This window comes from Schistocerca piceifrons, chromosome 1, assembly GCF_021461385.2.
Source record: "Schistocerca piceifrons isolate TAMUIC-IGC-003096 chromosome 1, iqSchPice1.1, whole genome shotgun sequence".
Classification (NCBI taxonomy): Eukaryota; Metazoa; Arthropoda; class Insecta; order Orthoptera; family Acrididae; genus Schistocerca; species Schistocerca piceifrons.
The window spans coordinates 990,816,237-990,838,439 of NC_060138.1; the positions used below are offsets into that span (position 1 = coordinate 990,816,237).

Below are 22,203 nucleotides of genomic sequence, written 5' to 3' on the forward strand. Positions count from 1 at the left end.
ACAGCAATACTGCAGAATGGGGCGGACAAGCGTGGTGTAAGCAGTCTCTTTAGTAGACCTGTTGCACCTTCTAAGTGTTCTGCCAATGAATCGCGTCTTTGGTTTGCTCTACCCACAATATTATCTACGTGATCGTTCCAGTTTATGTTATTTGTAATTGTAATCCCTAAGTATTTCGTTGAATTTACAGCCTTCAGATTTGTGTGACATATCACGCAATCGAAATTTAGCTGATTTCTTTTAGTACTCATGTGAATAACTTCACACTTTTCTTTATTCAGGGTCAACTGCCACTTTTCGCACCATACTGATATCTTATTTAAATCATTTTGCAAGACTTTTTGATCATCTGATGACTTTACAAGACGGTAATTGACAGCATCATCTGCAAACAATCTAAGACGGCTACTCAGATTGTCTCCTATGTCGTTAATATAGGTCAGGACAATAGAAGGCCTATAACACTTCTTTGGGGAACGCCGGATATTACTTCTGTTTTACTCGGTGACTTTCCGTCTATTACTACGAACTGTGACCTTTCTGAGAGGAAATTACGAATCCAGTCGCACAACTGAGGCGATACTCCGTAGGCACGCAGTTTGGTTAGAAGACGCTTGTGAGGAACGGTATCGAAAGCCTTCTGGAAATCTAAAAATATGAAATCAGTTTGACATCCTCTGTCGATAGAACTTATTACTTCACGAGTATAAAGAGTTAATTGTGTTTTACAAGAACGATATTTTCTGAATCCGTGCTGGCTATGTATCAATAAATCGTTTTCTTCAAGTTACTTCATAATATTCGAATACAGTATATGTTCAAAACCCTACTGCAAATCGACGTTAGTGATATAGGCCTGTAATCAAGTGGATTACTCCTACTTCCCTTTTTGGGTATTGGTGTGACTTGAGAAATTTGCCAGTCTTTAGATACGGATCTTTCTGTGAGCGAGTGTGACTTGAGAAATTTTCCAGTCTTTAGATACGGATCTTTCTGTGAGCGAGTGGTTGTATATATTTGGTAAAGATGGAGCTATTTTATCAGCATACCCTGAGAGGAACCTGAATGGTATACAATCTGGACCGGAGTCCTTCTCTTTATTAAGTGATTTACGCTGCTTCGTTACACCGAGAACATCTACTTCTACATCTACATCTCATCTTGGCAGTTGTTCTTGATTGGAATTCAGGAATATTTACTTCGTCTTCTTTGGTGCAGAGTTTCGGAAAACAGTGTTTAATAACTGTGCTTTAGCGGCACTGTCATCAGTGACTTCACCGTTGTTATCGCGCAGTGAAGGTATTGATTGCGTCTTGCCACTGGTGTGCTTTATGTATAACCAGAATCTCTTTGGGTTTTATACCAGATTTCGAGACAGAATTTCGTTGTGGGAATTATTAAAAGCATCTCGCACTGCAGTACGCGCTGTGTTTCGAACTTCTGTAAAACTTTGCCTATCTTGGGGATTTTGCGTCTTTTAAATTTGGCATGCCTTTTTCGTTGCTTCTGCAACAACGATCTGACCCGTTTTGTGTACCATGGGGGATCAGTACCATCACATTTAATTTATGTGGTATATATCTCTCAATTGCTGTCGGTACTGCCTCTTTGAAAACATTCCACAACTTTTCTACACTTACACGGTCAGATCGGAAGGAGTGAAGACTGTCTCTTAAAAAGGCGTTAAGAGCATTTTATCAGCTTTTTTAAGTAGATATACTTTGCGTTTCTTTTTGATGGTTGTAGGTGTTACGGTATTCAGCCTCGCAGCAACTGCCTTTCGGTCGCTAATCCCTGTATTCGTCACAATACTCACTATTTGTCCAGGATTAATTGTTGCTAAAAGGTCAAGTATGCTTTCGCAACCATTTACGCTTCGATTGGGCTCAGGAACTAATTGTTCAAAATAATTTTCTGAGAAAGCATTCAGCACAATTTCGGATGACGTTTTATGCCTGCCACCGGCTTCAAACGCATAATTTTTCCAGCACATCGAGGGTGGATTGAAGTCACCACCGCATATAATTGTAAGAGCGGGGTACGTATTTGAAATGAGAGTCAAGTTTTCTTTCAACGGTTCAGCAACTATATCTTCTGAGTCGGCGGGGGGGGGGGGGGGGGGGGCGTAAAACGATCCCATTAATAGTTTAGTCCGATTGTCAGGTATAACCTCTACCCATACTATTTCACACGAACTATCTACTTCAATTTCACTACAAGGCAAACTACCTCTGACAGCAGTAAATACTCCACCACCAACTATATTTAATCTATCCTATCTGAACACTGTTGGATCGTTTGAAAAAATTTCAGCTGAACTTATTTCCGGCTTTAGCCAGCTCTCTGTACCTACAACTATTTGAGCGTCAGTGCTTTCTATTAGGGCCTGGAGCTCTGGTTCTTTCCCAACACAGCTGCGACAATTTACAACTAGAAAACCAGTCAAAAAAAATGGTTCAAATGGCTCTGAGCACTATGGGACTTAACATCTATGGTCATCAGTCCCCTAGAACTTATAACTACTTAAACCTAACTAACCTAAGGACAGCACACAACACCCAGCCATCACGAGGCAGAGAAAATCCCTGACCCCGGCGGGAATCGAACCCGGGAACCTGGGCGTGGGACGCGAGAACGCTACCGCATGACCACGAGATGCGGGCAAAAACCAGTCGTTTCTACAACTACCTTACTGTGTTTCACCTGCCCACTTTTAGACGGACGTCCCTTCTGTGGTCCCCTGAGACCCTCTAACTTAAAAAACCGCCCAGTTCCTTCCACACAGCCCCCGCTACCCGTGTAGCCGCCTCCTGTGTGTAGTGGACTCCTGATCTACACTACTGGAAATTGAAATAAGAACACCGTGAATTCATTGTCCCAGGAAGGGGAAACTTTATTGACACATTCCTGGGGTCAGATACATCACATGATCACACTGACAGAACCACAGGCACATAGACACAGGCAACAGAGCCTGCACAATGTCGGCACTAGTGCAGTGTATATCCACCTTTCGCAGCAATGCAGGCTGCTATTCTCCCATGGAGACGATCGTAGAGATGCTGGATGTAGTCCTGTGGAACGGCTTGCCATGCCATTTCCACCTGGCGCCTCAGTTGGACCAGCGTTCGTGCTGGACGTGCAGACCGCGTGAGACGACGCTTCATCCAGTCCCAAACATGCTCAATGGGGGACAGATCCGGAGATCTTGCTGGCCAGGGTAGTTGACTTGCACCTTCTAGAGCACGTTGGGTGGCACGGGATACATGCGGACGTGCATTGTCCTGTTGGAACAGCAAGTTCCCTTGCCGGTCTAGGAATGGTAGAACGATGGGTTCGATGACGGTTTGGATGTACCGTGCACTATTCAGTGTCCCCTCGACGATCACCAGTGGTGTACGGCCAGTGTAGGAGATCGCTCCCCACACCATGATGCCGGGTGTTGGCCCTGTGTGCCTCGGTCGTATGCAGTCCTGATTGTGGCGCTCACCTGCACGGCGCCAAACACGCATACGACCATCATTGGCACCAAGGCAGAAGCGACTCTCATCGCTGAAGACGACACGTCTCCATTCGTCCCTCCATTCACGCCTGTCGCGACACCACTGGAGGCGGGCTGCACGATGTTGGGGCGTGAGCGGAAGACGGCCTAACGGTGTGCGGGACCGTAGCCCAGCTTCATGGAGACGGTTGCGAATGGTCCTCGCCGATACCCCAGGAGCAACAGTGTCCCTAATTTGCTGGGAAGTGGCGGTGCGGTCCCCTACGGCACTGCGTAGGATCCTACGGTCTTGGCGTGCATCCGTGCGTCGCTGCGGTCCGGTCCCAGGTCGACGGGCACGTGCACCTTCCGCCGACCACTGGCGACAACATCGATGTACTGTGGAGACCTCACGCCCCACGTGTTGAGCAATTCGGCGGTACGTCCACCCGGCCTCCCGCATGCCCACTATACGCCCTCGCTCAAAGTCCGTCAACTGCACATACGGTTCACGTCCACGCTGTCGCGGCATGCTACCAGTGTTAAAGACTGCGATGGAGCTCCGTATGCCACGGCAAACTGGCTGACACTGACGGCGGCGGTGCACAAATGCTGCGCAGCTAGCGCCATTCGACGTCCAACACCGCGGTTCCTGGTGTGTCCGCTGTGCCGTGTGTGTGATCATTGCTTGTACAGCCCTCTCGCAGTGTCCGGAGCAAGTATGGTGGGTCTGCCACACCGGTGTCAATGTGTTCTTTTTTCTATTTCCAGGAGTGTATTAAGCGGAACCCGGAAACACACCACTCGATGGCGCAAAGGACCACAATCGGTTCTGTCGACGATGCTGCATATGGTGAGCTCCACCTTAATCTCAGAAGCTAGACTGGCAGTCTTTACCATTTCCGCTAGCCGCCCGAAACCAGACAGAATCTGCTCCGATCCAAAGCGACACATGTCATTGGCACCGACATGAGCCACCACCTGCAGTTGGCTGCAGCCTGTACTCTTCATGTCACCCGGAGGCATCCTTTCCACATCCGGAATGCCTCCCCCCGGAATGCACACGGAGTGCACACTGGCTTCCTTCCCCTCCTTGGCAGCCTTGTTCCTAAGGGGCCCCATTATGTGCCCAACGCTGGAGTTCCCAACTACCGGCAAACCCACCCTCTGTGAATGCCCAGACCTTGCAGGCCGAGAAGCTTCCTCTGGAACAAGATGGACATCTGCATCCAGCTCAGAGACATCGTCAGCCACAGATAGTGCCCGAAACCTGTTCGTCGAATGAACTGGGAAGGCCCTAGAATCAGCCCCTCGGAAACTTTTTCGCTGCCTGCCAGACTTTGGAATGATCTGCCACTCGGCCACAGATGAGGGGTCAACCTCAGTGCAAGCAGTACCCGGGGCAGCCACAGCAGTGGACCGATCGGAGGACACAAGGGACGTGCTCGACGTCCCTCGGATCCCCGCGTTCGATCCCCCACAGTGACGCCCCTTGGCAGCAGCCTCAAGCTGTGTGATGGAAGCCAACCCAGCCTGGAGCTGTGAGCGAATGGTTGCCAACTCAACTAGCATCTGTACACAACAATCACAGTTCCTATCCATTACTGCAGTCGCTCCTGCTTGAAGCTCGTAAAAATATATAACAAACGAACGGTGTACTCGCCTTATTAGCAGCGGGAAATTGAACTGCTCTCTCACTGATTGTCTAAACGACACTGAGCTGTTCTAACCAAACAAACAAAAGCCTGTACAATACGAGGGTCGATGGCAACAGCAGTACTGTACACTACACTGTTATTGAAATACAAGTTTGTGCCTAGTAAGCACTCGAACACGCAAGAAATTATAAAAATAAACTAGTAACTTCACAGATAACTAAAAATAAGTCGCTCCCGTTTAAAACTCGTAATAAATATGTAACAGGCGAACAGTGTACTCGCCTTATTAGTAGCAGGAACTCGCGGTGCGCTCTCGCTGACGGTCTAACAGACACTCAACAGTAACTGTTCCAGTATTGACCGACCAAGTGCAACAAGCATGCAACTCCATGCCACAAACTGACATCCGGCACCTATACAACACAAAGCATGCACGTTTGCATGCTTGCATTCAACATTCTGGCTGTTATATCAGTTATTAATGTACCAATATTTCACATGTGGAATAGTTTGTCTCGCGCTTGCATTAACTTGTGATCTTGCAGTGTTAATGGCTTAAATACATTACCCAGACAAATGTATTCCCGACGTTTGATTATTCTATATTAATTATTTTTTGGTTTTGCGATTTTTTACGTCAGTGTAGCTTGTTTTGTGTACTATCGTACAATATCGTAGTTTGATCACTATTAACTGCCTAAGTACACACATCATAAAAAGTTTTGCATCACCCTAGTTCCCAGAACTCCTGAAGATAGATGTTGACTGTGGTTGTTGTATCACAGATACAATCCCTTTGGTTATTCACAGATGTCACTAAACCTGCCCAAAAATTTAAATAACCATGCACGAGCAGCGCCTATTAGACGGAGGGGGTCCGACAGGTGATTAGTTCCAGTGATTCCACCAGGAAGGAGGTACACCATGCCTAGACGGTCAATACCGTGGTTGGATCGCGTCCGCATTGTTACTTTGTGACAGGAAGGTGCCGTAACGGCTGTACGATACACGGATGCCATTCTATCGACCGACAGTGCAACCATATTGGCAGCATATTGGCGAGGCATTCGTCCTCATGGACGAAAATTCGCGCCCCCATCGTGCATATCTTGTGAATTACTTCCTTCAGGATAACGACGTCGCTCGACCAGAGTGTCCAGCATGTTCTCCAGACATGAACCCTATCGAACATGCCTGGGATAGATTGAAAAGGGCTGTTTATGGACGACGTGACCCACCAACCACTCTGAGGGATCTACGCCGAATCGAAGTTGAGGACTGGGACAATGTGAACCAACAGTGCCTTGATGAACCTGTGGATAGTATGTCACGACGAATACGTGCATGCATCAATGCAAGAGGACATGTTACTGGGTATTAGAGGTACCGGTGTGTACAGCAATCTGGACCGCCACCTCTGTATGGTGGTACAACATGTAGTGTGTGGGTTTCGTGAGAAATAGAAATAGCGGAAATGGTGTTTGTGTTGATCTCTATTTCTACTTTCTGTACAGATTCCGGAACTTTCGGAACCGAGGTGAGGCAAAACTTTTTTTGATGTATGTACATTAGCTGACAGTTTCATAATCAGTTTAAGCGATGATTGTCTTGTTGGTCAGATGTACATGCTGTATTTAAATAATGCCTTGTTCTTATAAAGGCAGATATGATGTCTGTAGTTAAAAGTGTTCAACTAAGCCATCAGGATGGCAGCACGTAACGAGGTTAAAAACCACAAACATATAAGCGTTCCAAAACATACCAGTGGTGTTCTATAGGATTCAGACCAGTAAAGGCAACTCCATTGCAGGGATGTTATTATCGTGTAAACACTCCGCCACAGGCCGTGCATTATGAACAGGTACTCGATCGTGCTGAAAGATGCAATTGTCATCCCCGAATTGCTCTTCAACAGTGGGAAGGAAGAAGGTACTTAAAACATCAATGTAGGCGTGTGCTGTGATAGTGTCACGCAAAACAACTAGGTGTGCAAGCCCCCTCCAAGAAAAACACGAACACACCTTAACACCACCCCCTCCCAAGTTTACTGTTGGCACTACACACGCTGGCAGATAACTCTCACCGGGCATTCGCCATACCGACACCCTGCCATAGGATGGCCACATTGTGTTCCGTGATTCATCACTCCACACAACGTTGTTCCCCTGTTGAATCGTTTAATGTTTACGATCCTTACACCAAGCGAGGCGTCGTTTGGCATTTACCGGGGTGATGTGTGCCTTATGAGTAGCCGCTCGACCATAAAATCCAAGTTTTCACACCTCCCGCATAACTGTCATACTACTTGCAGTGGATCCTGATGCAGTTTGGAATTCCTCTGTGATGGTCTGGATAGATGTCTGCCTATTACACATTACGATCCTCTTCAACTGTCGGCGGTCTCTGTCAGTCAACAGACGAGGTCAGCCTGAACGCTTTTGTGCTGTACGGGTCCCTTCACGTTTCTACTTCATTATCACATCGGAAATAGTGGACCTAGGGTGATTAGGAGTGTGGAAATCTCGCATACAGACTTATGACACAAGTGACACCCACTCATCTGACCACGTTCGAAGTCCGTGAGTTCCGCGGAGCGCCCCATTCTGCTCTCTTACGGTGCCTAATGACTACTGAAGTCGCTGATATGGAATACTTGACAATAGGCGGCAGCACAGTGCACCTGATATGAAAAACGTCTGTTTTTGGGGGTGTTCGGATACTTTTGATCACATAGTGTATTTAGATACCCTAAAGTAGTCTAAGACTAAATATGTACTATAAAACAGAAAACCAACAAAAAATTAATTATTACAAGCAGAATGATGCCATTTAGAAACTGTTAGCAACTATGACTCAGTTACAAAGTAAATAAAAGATACAAAGCTTAAGTGACCGAAAATTGCCAGGTCCGAGTAAGAATTGAACGTCGAACCTCCGTATTTTTGCGTGACATTTACTCAAAAAATAGTGATCGAACTAGAAAATGGTAAGCGGATATGTCAACAAAATAATTTCAGCACTTGCTCATATGAGGTTTGAAGATAAATAGGCGGTTTTACTTACCTTTCCTCCTAACTTCTGTTGCTAGCGTAATATATCCTACTGTCGTCGTTGACCTGGTTGTGGGTACCGGGATTTCTTAAACATAAGAAAAGCAAAACATTAACATTAGATATGCAGAGGCATCAGCAAGTATAATGCATGCCGTTTACGTGACAGCTAGAACTGCGTAATATTTCAAATCCTTCTCGTTTTCCACTCGTGCAACGTTTCTCCATCGCTTCTAATTCTTTAATCGTTATTCAAGATAACACTAATTCACTCGTCTGTACATTAATGTGTTCTTATAATTATTATCTGTGTTAACGAATGGTCAAACGGCTCAAAGAGTTAGTTTTGGGTTGTGTATCCCGGGCCAGCCGTTTCGCCAATATCATCCAGATGTTTTCAATAGGCTTAGGGAGACAAAGGCAGGAATGCAATCCGATGAGCGACGAAGATGTTTCAAACGCTGCGTACCACGTGTGGTCGCGCATTATCCTATTGTAATGCGGCCGTCAGCAACCTCCGAAGGTATGCGAGGACAACAGACTCCAACACTTTAGAGATGTAACGCAGTGGATGGTTAGAGTTGCGGCAGTGCGTGAAAGGGCGTGCAGGAGTAGAATCCAATACCAGCCCAAACCATAATATCGGGTGCAGGACCAATATGGAAATGCATGAGCCAACATTTCAATAGTCTCTCACCACAGTGTCTCCAGACTCTAATCCGACCATCGTGGTGGTGCAGGCAGAATCGGCTTCATCGGTAAAATCAATATCGTTCCATTCAATTGTCTTCGTTTGTCGTTCATCCCAGCATTGCCGGCGAAAACGCCTGTGGCGTTGACTCAGTGATAAAAGCAGCTATGGACGACTTGTGGACAGTCCGCTCTGCTGCAAACGATGCCGAATAGTACATGGGGACTCTTGTTGTTGCGCATCACGCCGAATTTTTGATGACGCGCTTCGTGATGAGGTAGAGCGATCTGTCACTCTCATGCGCAAAATATGCCTATCATCGCATGTGGCGGTGCAACGAGGTTGGTTCAATCGCTGGCGTCGGTGCTCAGTTCCCTTCTGCATTCAGCGATTACAGTTGCCTGGCTCCGTCGGATACGATCACCGCTTTCTCTGAAGGGTAATCCGCGATCCTCTTCCACCGTTTAACTCCGAAACGGACTCGAAAGGCGCTCACCGTCTTCTACATGCGCTACTAAGGCTGCTTACCCAAAACAGCCTCAAGAAAGAACAATTCCAGTACTAATCGAGTGCATCTGTTGTCGTCACAAACGCATGCTGCAAATTTTCCTGGTTTGGAGCTTCCTTCAGGGTACTGCATCTTGGGTGGCCAACAGTGTGCATGGGAGTTCGATTTTTTAATGAATCGCTGGTAGGATGTTAGTCGTTTGCCTTCTAGTCTACTCTGTTTGATCATCGGATTACACAAAAAGCAAACTGGAATGGTTTCTCAGAATAATACTCATTGGATAACCGGAAAGACGTGCAGCTACGGTCAAAGATGATCGGAGGTTTACAGATAGTTTGCTGTGACGCAATAACTTTTTAGTAAGTTCTCGAGTTACGGTATCTTGTTCTACGGAGGTATTACATGCTCGCTGAAGTACATCCACATCTACATCTATATCTGCATGGATACTCTGCAAATCACACTTAAGTGTCTGGCAGAGGGCTCATGGAGCCACCTTCACAACAATTCTCTATTATCCCACTCTCGAACAACTATATCTTTCCGTGCGAGCTCTGATTTCCCTTATTTTAATATGCTGATAGTTTCTCCCTATGTCAGTCGGTGCCAACAAAAGATTTTCGCGCTCGGAGGAGCAAGTTGGTGGCTGAAATTTCGTGAGAAGATTCCGGAGCAAAGAAAAACGCCTTCATTTTAATGGTGTCCGATCCAAAAGCTATATAATGTCCGCGACACTCTCTCCCTGTTTCGCAATAGTACAGAACGTACTGCTCTTCTTTGACTTTCTCGATATATTCTGTTAATCCTATCTGGTAAAGATTTCACACCGCGCAGCACTACTCCAAAAGAGGACTGACAAGCGTAGTGGAGGCAGTCTCTTTCGTACATCTGTTACAATTTCTACGTGTTCTGCCAATAACACGCAGTTTTTCGTTTGTCTTCCCAACATTTTCTATCTGTTCTTTCCAATCTAAATTGTTCGTAATCGTATTTCCTAACATTGTCTGTGTGTTCTTTCCAATTTAAATTGTTCGTAATTGTAATTCCTAGGTAATTAGTTGAATTTACAGCCCTTAGATTAGACTGATTTTCCGTGTAAATGAAGTTTAACTGGTTCCTTTTAGTACTCATGTGGATGACCTCACACTTTTATTATTTAGTGTCAATTGTCAATTTTCTAAGTCGTTTTACAATTTGTTTTGATCTTCTGATGAGTTTACTAGACGATAAATGACAGCATCTTCTGCGAACGATCTAAGAAGGCTGCCCAGTTTGTCTCCTAACTCGTTTATATGGATAAGTAACAGCAGAGGGCCTACCTTGGGAAACGCGAAATACGTGTTTTACTCGATTACTATCCATCGCGAACTGTAACCTCTCTGGCAGGAAATTACGAATCCAGTCACATAAGTGACACGATGTTCCATAAACACGCAATTTCACTACATGCCGCTTATTTGGTACAGTGTCAAAAGCCTTTTTCAGATTTAGAAATACAGAACCAATTTGGAATACCTTGTCAATAGCACTTAACATTTCGTGTAGATAAAGAGTTAGTTGTGTTTCACAAGTTGGATATTGCCTAAATCCGTGTTCACCGTATGTCAACAGACCGTTCTCTTCGAGGTAATTCGTAATGTTCAAACACAACATATGCTCCAAAATCCTGCTGCATATCGTCGTTGATGATATGGGCCTGTAATTTTGAGGATTACGCCCAATACCTTTCTTGAATATTGGTGTGAACCGTGCAACTTTCCAGTCTTTTGGAAGGTTCTTTCGTCGAGCGAGCTGTTGTATATGATTGTTAAGTATGGAGCTATTGCATGAGCACACACTCAAAGGAAACTAACTGATATACAGTCTGGACCAGAACACTTGCTTTTATTAAGTGATTCACTACTCCGAGGTCATCTACTTCAGAATTACTCAAGTTGGCATGTGTTCGTGATTCGAATTCTGGGATATTTACTTCGTCTTCTTTGGCTGACGAATTTCGAAATGTTCTGCTTAGTAACTCTGTTCGAAAGGCTGTGTTTAGTAACTCTGCTTTCAGAACACTGTCGTCGATAGTATTTCCATTGCTATCTCGCAGAGAAGGCATCGATTGGTCTTGCCACTAGCATACTTTACAAACGACCAGAATCTCTTTCGATTTTCTGCCAGGCTTCCAGATCAAGTTTCGTTGTGGAAAGTATTATAAGTATCTCGCTTTGATGTCCGCGCTAAATTTCAGGCTTCTGTAAAAGATCATCAATCTTGTAGGTTTCTGCAAAAGTTTTCTGATCCGTTTCGTGTACCAAGCGGGAATCAGCTCCGTCGTTTGTTAATTTATTTGGTATAAATCTCTCAACTCCTGTCGATACTATTTCTTTGAATTCAAGCCACATCTGGTCTGTACTTACATTGTTAATTTGGAAGGAGTAGAGGTTATCTCTTATGAAGGCGTCAAGTGAATTTTTATCTGCTCTTTTGAATAGTTATAATTTTCGTTTATTTTTGGAGGATTTGTGGGTTACAATATTCAATATCGCCACGATAACCCTATGTTCCCGAATCCCTGTATGTATTTTCATACTTGTTATAAGCTCAGGGTTATATTTTACTAAGAGGTCAACAGTGTTTTCACAACCATTTACTATTCGTATGAGTTCATGAACTAAACGCTCGAAATAATTTTCCGAGAACGCGTTTAGGACAATTTTGTCAATTTTTCTTTGGACCTTTCAGCAGTTGTCTGAGTTGGGAGATGCGTAAACGGATCCAATTATTATTTTATTCCGGTTTCCATAAAAGATCTCTGCCCATACTGATGATGATGAAGTCCCATACTCCGTAACAGAGCGTAGGGGCCGATGCGGGAGACCCGCACCGCCGTACTAGGCAAGGTCCTAGTGGAGGTAGTATGCCATTGCCTTCCTCCGACCGTAATGTCTATGCCTATACTAACTTATAGGAATTACCTGCTTCAATTTCGTAACAAGATATACTACTTCTAACAGGAAAAAAACACGCCAACGCCAACTACGCTTAGCCTATCCTCTCGGAACACCGCTAGGTTCTTCGCAAAAATTTCGGCTTTATCCAGCTTTCAGTGCCTATAACGATTTGAGCATCACTGCTTTCTGCTGGCACTTGGAGCTCTGGTACTTTCCCAACATAGCTACGACAGTTTACAACTGCTATAACGATAGTTCGTGTACCTAAGTTCTTCTTATGTTCGACCTGCAATATTTGAGACTGAAGCTCTTCCGGTATTTCCCCGAGGCCCTGTAATCTGAAAACCGCTCAGTCCATGCCACACAGCCCCTGCTACCCGTGTAACCGCCTGCTGCTTGTAGTGGACTTCCTAATTATTCAGCGGAACCCGAAACCCCACCATCCGATGGTGCAAGCCGTGGAACCCGTAGACTTCACGGTCGCAAAACGATCTAAGCCTCTGATTGAGAAGCTCCACTCGGCTCTGTACCAAAGGGCCACAAACGCTCCTGTCGAATACGCTGCAAATAATGAGCTCTGCTTTCACTTCGCAAGCTAGACTGGCATCCTTTACAACTTATGACAGCCGCTTGAAACCAGAGAGAATCTCTTCCGATCCAAAGTGACGCACATCATTGAAACCGACGTGAACCACCACCTGCAATTGGCTGCACCCTGTGCTCTTCATGGCATTCAGAAGGACGCTTTCCACGTCTGGAATGACTCCACCCGTTAAGTACAGGGAGTAATTTTACGAAAAATTTATAGATCAGTATGAGTATGCATCGGTTACACGAAATGCTAACTACTTTTCAGGACCGTCTTTTCCTTTCGGTATTATGAAGTGATATAAAGAGCCTACCCTTCAGTTTTCTCGCGGCCACCATGTAGCTGCTGACGAAATGTTTATTAAATTTATCAAATAAGTTTTTCTTTGGATAAATGCATTCCCCTGAAGACTACATTCAAAAATTCGTCTTGCCTTTATTTGCCTTATTACTTCCTTTCCGCTACTGTTTGCCAACATAACCTCTATTTATGCTTGTTTACCTTTACATGTGTCTCTCTGTGTCCTTTGGGGATGTGCTTGGACATATATGGACACTGGTGTTCGAAACTTAAAAGTCAAAAGTAGCTTCCGCATGATGTGTCACGGCCAAGTAACATAGCTCTCTGAAATTTGGATCATACGTAGAAAGAGCTTCAACAGTAATGTACAGAAGGTCAGTGAAGGAAGTACGCAATGAGTCGAACAGAAATTACAATTTTATTCAAAGGCAATAATTACACTGAAACCACTGGGACTCACGATAGTCCCCTAGACATTAAAAATGGCGTGAAAAGGTTCGTAACAGTGTGTGTGATCATCACGGACGACCATGCATGCTCTGCAATGTGCTTCCATGTTGACTAGAAAGCTGTTGAGGTGATCTTGTGGCAGAACGTTGCATATCTCCACCAGCACGGTTAATATATGCTCGATGGTAGTTGGGGCATGAGGCCTTCTGCAATATGTCTTCCCAAATTAGCCCAAGTTTTCTCGGCGGGTTTTAAGTGGGGAAATCGAGCAGGACAGTCCTTCCGTGAAATGTGTTATAGTTCCAAGAGCTCCTTCACCTTCACGTTTCGACATGGTCATGCATTGTTATCCATAAAAATAAGTGCGAAAGCACCTCCGAAAAATGCATCTATGGAAGGACTATAGTGTCGCAATGACGTTGATCGGTAGCTGTTCCGTGTTCAAAGACTCGGTACCCCCATGCAACATTATGCCTCCCCACACCATTACACCTTGACCAACAAAACGACCACGTTCTACAATGTTCGCGGATGCATTACGTGCTTGAGCCTCTCGCCAGCGGAATTATTGTCTTTGACTAAAAGTTTCATTTATGTTCGTGTAATTGTGTATTCCTCTCAGTTACTCTACCACGGTTCGACGTTTGGACCCCTGTGGTAGGATGTTCTTCAGGATTCCACGGGAGTTCCTATATGGCTACACACCATCGAAAGACAGTATGACCTTCACTTGTAAGAGAAGCAGGACAATGGTTTTTTTTTTTATAATAGAACGCGATACCGTCTTTAGACAGTGTTCAGACATCCTGGAATACCACTGGAATCCTGAAGAACATTCCAGCACAAGGATCGGAAGTGCAACAATGAAGAAGTCTGAAGGGAAATATGGCACGACATAACGACTCAGATGATTTTATCATCAATGGCAACGACAAGGATAGCCTGAAGACTTACATATTCAGGAAGTCGTGAGTGGTTCTGCTTACCTTCATAATTACTTTTGGACAATAAAATAATTTGTTTGGCTTATTTTGAAAAGGATTCACGGGAGTTTGCGTTTATTTTGAGTTTTGTTTGCTAACGGGAAACGTGAAATTTACAGTAACGTTAATATCTAAAGGGGTTTTCCATCTCTTACATGAGTAAATGTTGTTTCGTTATGATTATCTGCTAAGTTATTTAGGCACTTACTGATGAGAATAATTTAAATCGCTAATGCTACCCATCCACGCACTCTTTTGTGACACAAGAAACTGACAAGAAGGACCGATTCACTCGATTTAGAGCATTTTCTCTTATTTTTCTATTAACAGAAGAGAGAGTGGAATTCTCTCATTCTTTCCCCTTTCCCAGCCTGCTGTATCATCTAATCTGGAAACTGTCTTACTGGATAGCATACGATAGAAAAGACCATGTTCATCGGTGTTATAAACTAGATCGAGAGTCACCTTCTCAAAAAAATGAGAATTTTGAATTCCTTCTTGAAGTTTTCAGCAGCTATCGTACCAAATGAAAAGACTTTCAATAGTCACTGACAGCTAACACAATCCATAACAATCTTTTCATCTTTGAAAACAACTATGGATGACTGAGGAGTTCTTTTCTAAACTTATAGCTTGTTCTTGTAATGTGGAACCTTAAATTTGGATATCACTTTCCCTCATTGCAATAAACCACAAGAAAAATGCGTCATCGAGAGATTCATTATTTGCTTTTTCGGTTGCCCCGCGTCTCTGTAAAGTGACCATTGTCAATCTGAAACAAAACTTTTGAGCTTCTTCCAGCTTATACGACACCATTGAAGTTCCAACACCTAATTCAGCAACAATGTTTTTCAACAATTCCGCTTTATGTATCGTACGCATGGGCACTAGCACTTTCTTTTTTTAGTGTCACTTTACAATCACAAAAAAGGCCATACAATGCTGTACAGTCCATTTTCAACATGTAACTGCGTCAGAATCACTGTCTGTTGATTGTTTCAATTTAAATTTGATGACTGTCGTCATTACCTTTATTACATCTTGACTACTAAATACTACACAGTTATTGTACTAAAACAAAATATCCGAATGAACCAGACACTCGGATAAATGAGGACCGGGTCGGCAAGGTTCCATTGTAATGCTTCTTCAATTTTTAAAATCTATAATCACCTGCCAATGCTTGAGTGCTTCTTATTGGAAGTATTTTTGGAAGTAGGAGTAATTTTTTGGAGCTGTGCTGGACAGAGAACTCAAATTCTGGAACACTATGATCTTATGCACAAATCACAGAAATGCGTCAGTCATCGTCCTGTGTGTAGCAGAGCGTAGTTTAGCACAAAAAGCATTACCTTCGAGTCTGATGACGCCGTCCGCTTCACCTAGGGAATTGCTGGCAATGCAGCGGTAAGCGCCGAAGTCCTGTGGAGACACGGCGCGGATCTTGAGCAGCATATACTTGTGGTAGCCGCTGTCCACCGTCACCGCCTCGTATTTGTCACCTAATCCAACAACAAGTACGTCACTCATTAGGGAATCGCTATCACCGATGGCCAGTTGAACACCTGGCACATAACGTGCACAATGGTTTGTGAAGTAATCAAAGCAGGAACCTCAGGAAGTATCAGGTTGTTCAGTAGTGGACATATAATTGGTATAAGCTGTGGAATTTACACAATTATTGTCGTGGCATTTTTAAGAACACGTAAGAGTATGACCTTATAGAGTTTCTGTACCTTCCCGTGAACTGCGGTGTTTACTCTTTCGTCATGAAAGTCATCATATCGCCATTATAGCAGTTTCACTTCACAACAAGTTCCGGTCACTGACCAGTCTTTACCTTCTATAGTTACATGAACCACCAACAAACTGCTACCTCGTATTTACCCCACACACTTATGACGATGTTAAGAAATTATTGAAAAAAATCAAATGAGGCGGTCGTTACTGATCACTGCATGCCTGCATTGTATTACAGTAGATACATGTCTAGACAGTTAATAACAAATTCATGACAAAGAAATTGTTACTGTTTTTATCTGTATAGACCGAAGCGGTCAGTGAAATTTTGAACCCTGATCTCCTGTTTACTAGGCAAGTGCGCAGGCCACTTGGCACTTGGCACAGCGGTCCTCACAACTGCACAGATGACCCAGGTACGTTCCCTCCTAGGTCTAAGTTTTCACTCCCCGCTTCAGTCTATGTACATAAAATCGTATCTGTATGAGACCAGTAAAGTCTCTGATATTGTGCCATTTCATTTGTATAAGTACCTGCAAATGGGTTGCAGGCTGGATCTCCCATTTACGTTCTCAGGTGCTATTCCAGAACATGGAATTCTGTTCATGTGTCAGGGAGAATTTAAAGCAGACTGGGGCAGCAGTGAGAATTTGGATGGAGGACGGCGGCATACCAGAGCAATCTGTGCAATTGTACGAACCACTGTGCGCAGGTAGTTTAGTGGCCAGTGCACCTGCCTCGTAAGCAGAAGACCCGGGTTTGATTCCAGGCCTTGGTACAAATTGTCACTCGCCGCTTCGGTCTATATAGATAAAGTTTAACTGCATGAGACCATAATGTCTAGAAATAGTGTCACTTCATTTGCAACGCTTTTGCTACGACCGCTTCTTCGCTCCATCCATCCTATTCGTTTTAATTTATATTATTTTACACTTGAGTCTGAAACCTTCTCTCAGGGTTTTGAGATACGTTAGTGTGATTTTCGAATTTATTCTTATTTCTCGTCAATATGAATACGCACACGTGAAATAAGAATACTAATCGAAAGAAATAAAGTTTTACCTGTTGATTTTCCAAAATTTCAATTTTTTCGCCAACCGATTTCCGATATCTCTGGCAATCATAATCTCCTGCAAGCGCAGATAAAATAGCAATTATGCAAGAGATAATAAACAACACAGGGACTTCATTCAAAAAGGAAAATATGTATTAAACACAGGTGTTACGAAAAACAAAATAGGTACATGTAAAAAGTGCTCTTGAAGTTTTGCAAAAGCAAATCATCGATCCTCACACAATTACAATAAAAAAAGACCATTCAGAAATGACTGTAAATCACAACCCTTGATCATACGGCTCAACGCCAACCAATCAGTAACGACAAAACATTGTGCACTATCTTACTCATTGGATAGATTTCTACGACTTGCAAATAAGAATTAAAACCGTCAAATTCCAGAACTTCATTTTATTACGTAAATACCTCATTCAGGATAAATAAAGTCAAATGGAGCAGGTCTATATTCAAGATCAATTTCACAATTTTGTGTGTCGTAACTTCTTTATCGCCTTTCAGCTCAGTAGGTCCATAGGTTTTTTTTTTTTTCCTGCGGCTGTGATAGTGAATAAATTTTTTTCCAGAATAAAGATAAAATCTTTCTTCTTTGTCATTTAAAAATCATTTTGCTATCTCCTGACGTGATCCATTGTCAGTTATGGAATAGGTATATCAACTGAGTAGAGAGGTATATATACAATATGAAATTAGCAAAGGTCGTGACAAGTAAATGAAAAGAGAAGAACTAAGTAACAGTTGTGTTGGTACTGTGTCAAAGCAGAGCGATACATCCGTCTCACCTCATAACAAGTTTTAAGTAACCAAAGGCTGTTTTGGAAGCTGTAAAGAATGGTACTTATCCTTTTTCTTCTTCTTGGGTTCTAAGAGACTCAAAGCTCACGTGTCGATCTCACATGTTGCCTCCAGATGCTTCCCTCTTGTGTTATTTCCTGTCAGCTATTTACAACCATCCAGTTGCACACTGTTTTAATTTCATTTACCCTTGTACACCTGTGTCTTACGCTTGGTCTATTATCAAATTACTTCTTCATCGATGTCGTCGAAACCACTTGATCCTTTCATTCTCATCAGCTGGCCGGTCCACTGAAGCCTTCTGGAATTTATTGTGCTCGTTATCGTTCTTGTTATGACAGCATATGGATTTCTGTATTTTGTCTTCTCCTCCAGCTTTGCGATTCATTATCGTAGTATTGAGCAGAAATATTCCTATAAACTTTGTTTTCAAATGCTTGTGACTGGTTATCTTCCATTTTAGTTAAACTCCATGTTTCTGGCCCACAGGCTAGGACTTGTCTGATGAGTATCACATAGCTTCATTTTAGTTTTCATTGTTAGTATTTTAGACCCTAGAAGTTTTTGTATTGATTTGTAGGGTGTGTTATCTCTTTGTAGTCCCATTTTTCACTTCTATTTGTCTCTGATTTGCTTCAAAATGGCTCTGAGCACTATGGGACTTAGCTTCTGAGGTCATCAGTCCCCTAGAACTTAGAACCACGTAAACCTAACTAACCTAAGGACATCACACACATCTACGCCCGAGGCAGGATTCGCATCTGCGACCGTAGCGGTCGCGCGGTTCCCGACTGTAGCGCCCAGAACCGCTCGGTCACTTCGGCCGCCTTCTGATTTCGTACGTCTGTCATTGCACCCGGATATATGAACTGCTCAACACGCTCTAATTTATGGTTGCCGATTATTACATGCAATTGTTTGTCCTGTTCATTACATTTTGTTTTCTGGGCGTCTACTTTTAGGCCAAATTTGATTGCTTCTTCTAATAGCTCCACAAGTAACCATCTGTTCTCCATTTCACTTTCTGCACTGAATACTACATCATCTGCAACACTAAAACCTTAACTTTATTTCTTTTGAGGATCAAGCTGGTACTTGTTTCGATTTTCTCGCAACTCTCTCGAAGACTACAATAACAAGAAGAGAGGACAGAGCATCTCCCTGTCGTACTCTAGTTTTATTTTTAAAATGGTCAGATTTTATTCCTTTTAGCAAAACACTTCTTATGTTACCATCCTTGCACATTTTACAAATATTTATACGTTTCATTGGAAAATCCAAGAACCAAATCCCAGGGAGTCATAAGCTTCAATGAAATCAATGAACAAGTAATGTATTTTTCTTTTATATTCCCATAGTTTCTCATTTATTGTTCTGATTACAAATATATTGTCAGTAGTGGATCTCTTTCTGCGAAAGCAGTTTTGATAATCCCTAATTATAGTTTCTGCCAACTATTTCAACCGCTTCAACAATAAACAAGATGAAATCTTATAGACTATGTTAAATAGTGACACTCCGTTGCAGTTTCCGAAGTCTGTCGCTTTTTTATGTATTGGGACTTCTTTCCGTTCGGGTGGTGTATTCATAGTTTTCCAGATTATCTGTACCTGGGGCTACAAACATGTATGCAGTGCTCCTCCCTTCTCAGGTGAAATTCCAAATTGCATTGCTATTTTTTTAGGCATTAGTACTTACCGGTACTTCTCTATATGTTGGTCATTATTAGGGCTGCTTCTGGAATTTATAATCAGTGATTATGGATCACATTCATAAAATCGCTTCTTCCTAGCTTATTACTTGCAGCTAGGAGGATGACTCCTTTTATTCTGTTCTATGACTCGTTACTGGTCATTTCATGATTTTATCTCTCGCTACTTAAAATATCAGATCGGTTTGAAACTTCAACCTTGTATGTTAGTGTATTTTCTGTTCCTGTTACATTTTCCAGATCAAATCTTGTCACGTTTCTTGGGCTGATTTTCGGTTTAGGTGCTGCTTTCAACCTGATTCTCACTGTGATGTTTCTACAGCACTAAGAAATTCATATAAATCATATATTACGTAACATTCAGCCAGTTTTAGTCTTTCAACTTTCCGCCCTCCAGTTTTTCGCCACTGCTTCTGAGAATTTTCATTCGAGTAAATGCAAAATCTGTGTTGAACATATCCTGGAATAGTCAAGTGCATTTCATTGGGCCGAAAAAGATCGACTACAAGAGAAATTAATCACACTAGTGTATCTCTTTTACACTGATATATTACACATATTTTGCTATCAGTAAGAACGGAGTGGTCTTATTCAATACAGCTTGGTAACTGTTATTGGAAATTTTTCGTGAAAAACCACGCGTAATCTAGAATTTCTGTGCGATTCGGTTTACAATCCAACTCAACGAAAAGAAATGCGCAGTGGAAGAATGGATGTGCGAGAGTGAAACCAGCTGACTTAGTGCCCTCAGCCGAGCTCTGAGTGTCTTTCCCCGTAGCTGTTACGCAGTTTACAAGCGCGGCGACTGCATTAGAGTCGGCAGCAGGGCAGAGTACGTACCGGAGAGGATCATGTCTCCGCGGCCGTTGGCCCAGTAGTTGATGGAGGCGGGGTACGCCTCCGAGTGGCACTCCAGGGACACGTCCTGCCCCAGATAGGCCGCCTCCAGCTGGTTAGGGATCGACAGCAGCGGCGGAACTACGAACAAATAAAACAATCTCAAAACAGCTACAGTATCGTATCTTACGTGAAAAGCACAACGTAACGGTGAATCCCCGGAACAGCTGTACACGAGAGCCACCATTTAAATACACTACCGGCCATTAAAATTGCTACACCAAGAAGAAATGCAGATGATAAACGGGTATTCATTGGACAAATACGTCGTACTAGAACTGACATGTGATTACATTTTCATGCAATTGGGGTGCATAGATCCTGAGAAATCAGTACCCAGAACAACCACCTCTGCCCGTAATAACGGCCGTGATACTCCTGGGCATTGAGTCAAACAGAGCTTGGATGGTGTGTACAGGTACAACTGACATGCAGCTTCAACACGATACCACAGTTCATCAAAAGTAGTGACTGGGGTATTGTGACGAGCCAGTTGCTCGACCACCATTGACCAGACGTTTTCAATTGGTGAGAGATCTGGAAAATGTGCTGGCCAGGGCAGCAGTCAAACATTTTCTGTATCCAGAAAGGCCCGTACAAGACCTGTAACATGCGGTCGTGCATTATCCTGCTGAAATGTAGGGTTTCGCTGGGATCGAATGAAGGGTAGAGCCACGGGTCATAACACGTCTGAAATGTAACGTCCACTGTTCAAAGTTCCGTCAATGCGAACAAGAGGTGACCGAGACGTGTAACCAATGGCACCCCATAGCATCACGCCGGGTGATACGCCTGTATGGCGATGACGAATACACGCTTCCAATGTGCGATCACTGCGATGTCGCCAAACACGGATGCGACCATCATGATGCTGTAAACAGAACCTGGATTCATACGAAAAAATGACGTTTTGCTATTCGTGCACCCAGGTTCGTCGTTGAGTGCACCATCGCAGGCGCTCCTGTTTGTGATGCAGCGTCAAGCGTAACCGCAGCCAGTGTCGCCGAGCTGATAGTCCATGCTGCTGCAAACGTCGTCGAACTGTTCGTGCAGATGGTTGTTGTCTTGCAAACGTCCCCATCTATTGTCTCAGGGATCGATACGTGGCTGCACGATCCGTTACAGCCATGCGGATAAGATGCCTATCATCCCGACTGCTGGGGATACGAGGCCGTTGGGATGCAGCATGGCGTTCCGTATCACCCTCCTGAACCCAAAGATTCCATATTCTGCTAACAGTCATTGGATCTCGACCAACGCGAGCATCAATGTCCCGATACGATTAACCGCAATCGCGATAGGCTACAATTCGACCTTTATCAAAGTGGTAAACGTG

At 43.6% G+C, this 22,203-nt stretch overlaps 1 protein-coding gene across 1 annotated transcript in view; it reads right to left on the reverse strand.

Moving 5' to 3' along the window:
* Positions 1-22,203, reverse strand: part of LOC124777019 (lachesin-like) — a 1,140,424-nt gene that overhangs the window by 39,123 nt on the left and 1,079,098 nt on the right. Inside the window, exons 8-10 of the mRNA XM_047252275.1 lie at positions 20,811-20,948; positions 16,002-16,151; positions 8,203-8,277 (exon numbers count right to left, since the gene is read on the reverse strand). Of these exons, the coding sequence (XP_047108231.1) occupies positions 8,203-8,277; positions 16,002-16,151; positions 20,811-20,948 (363 nt within the window). The remainder of the gene's footprint in view (positions 1-8,202; positions 8,278-16,001; positions 16,152-20,810; positions 20,949-22,203) is intronic.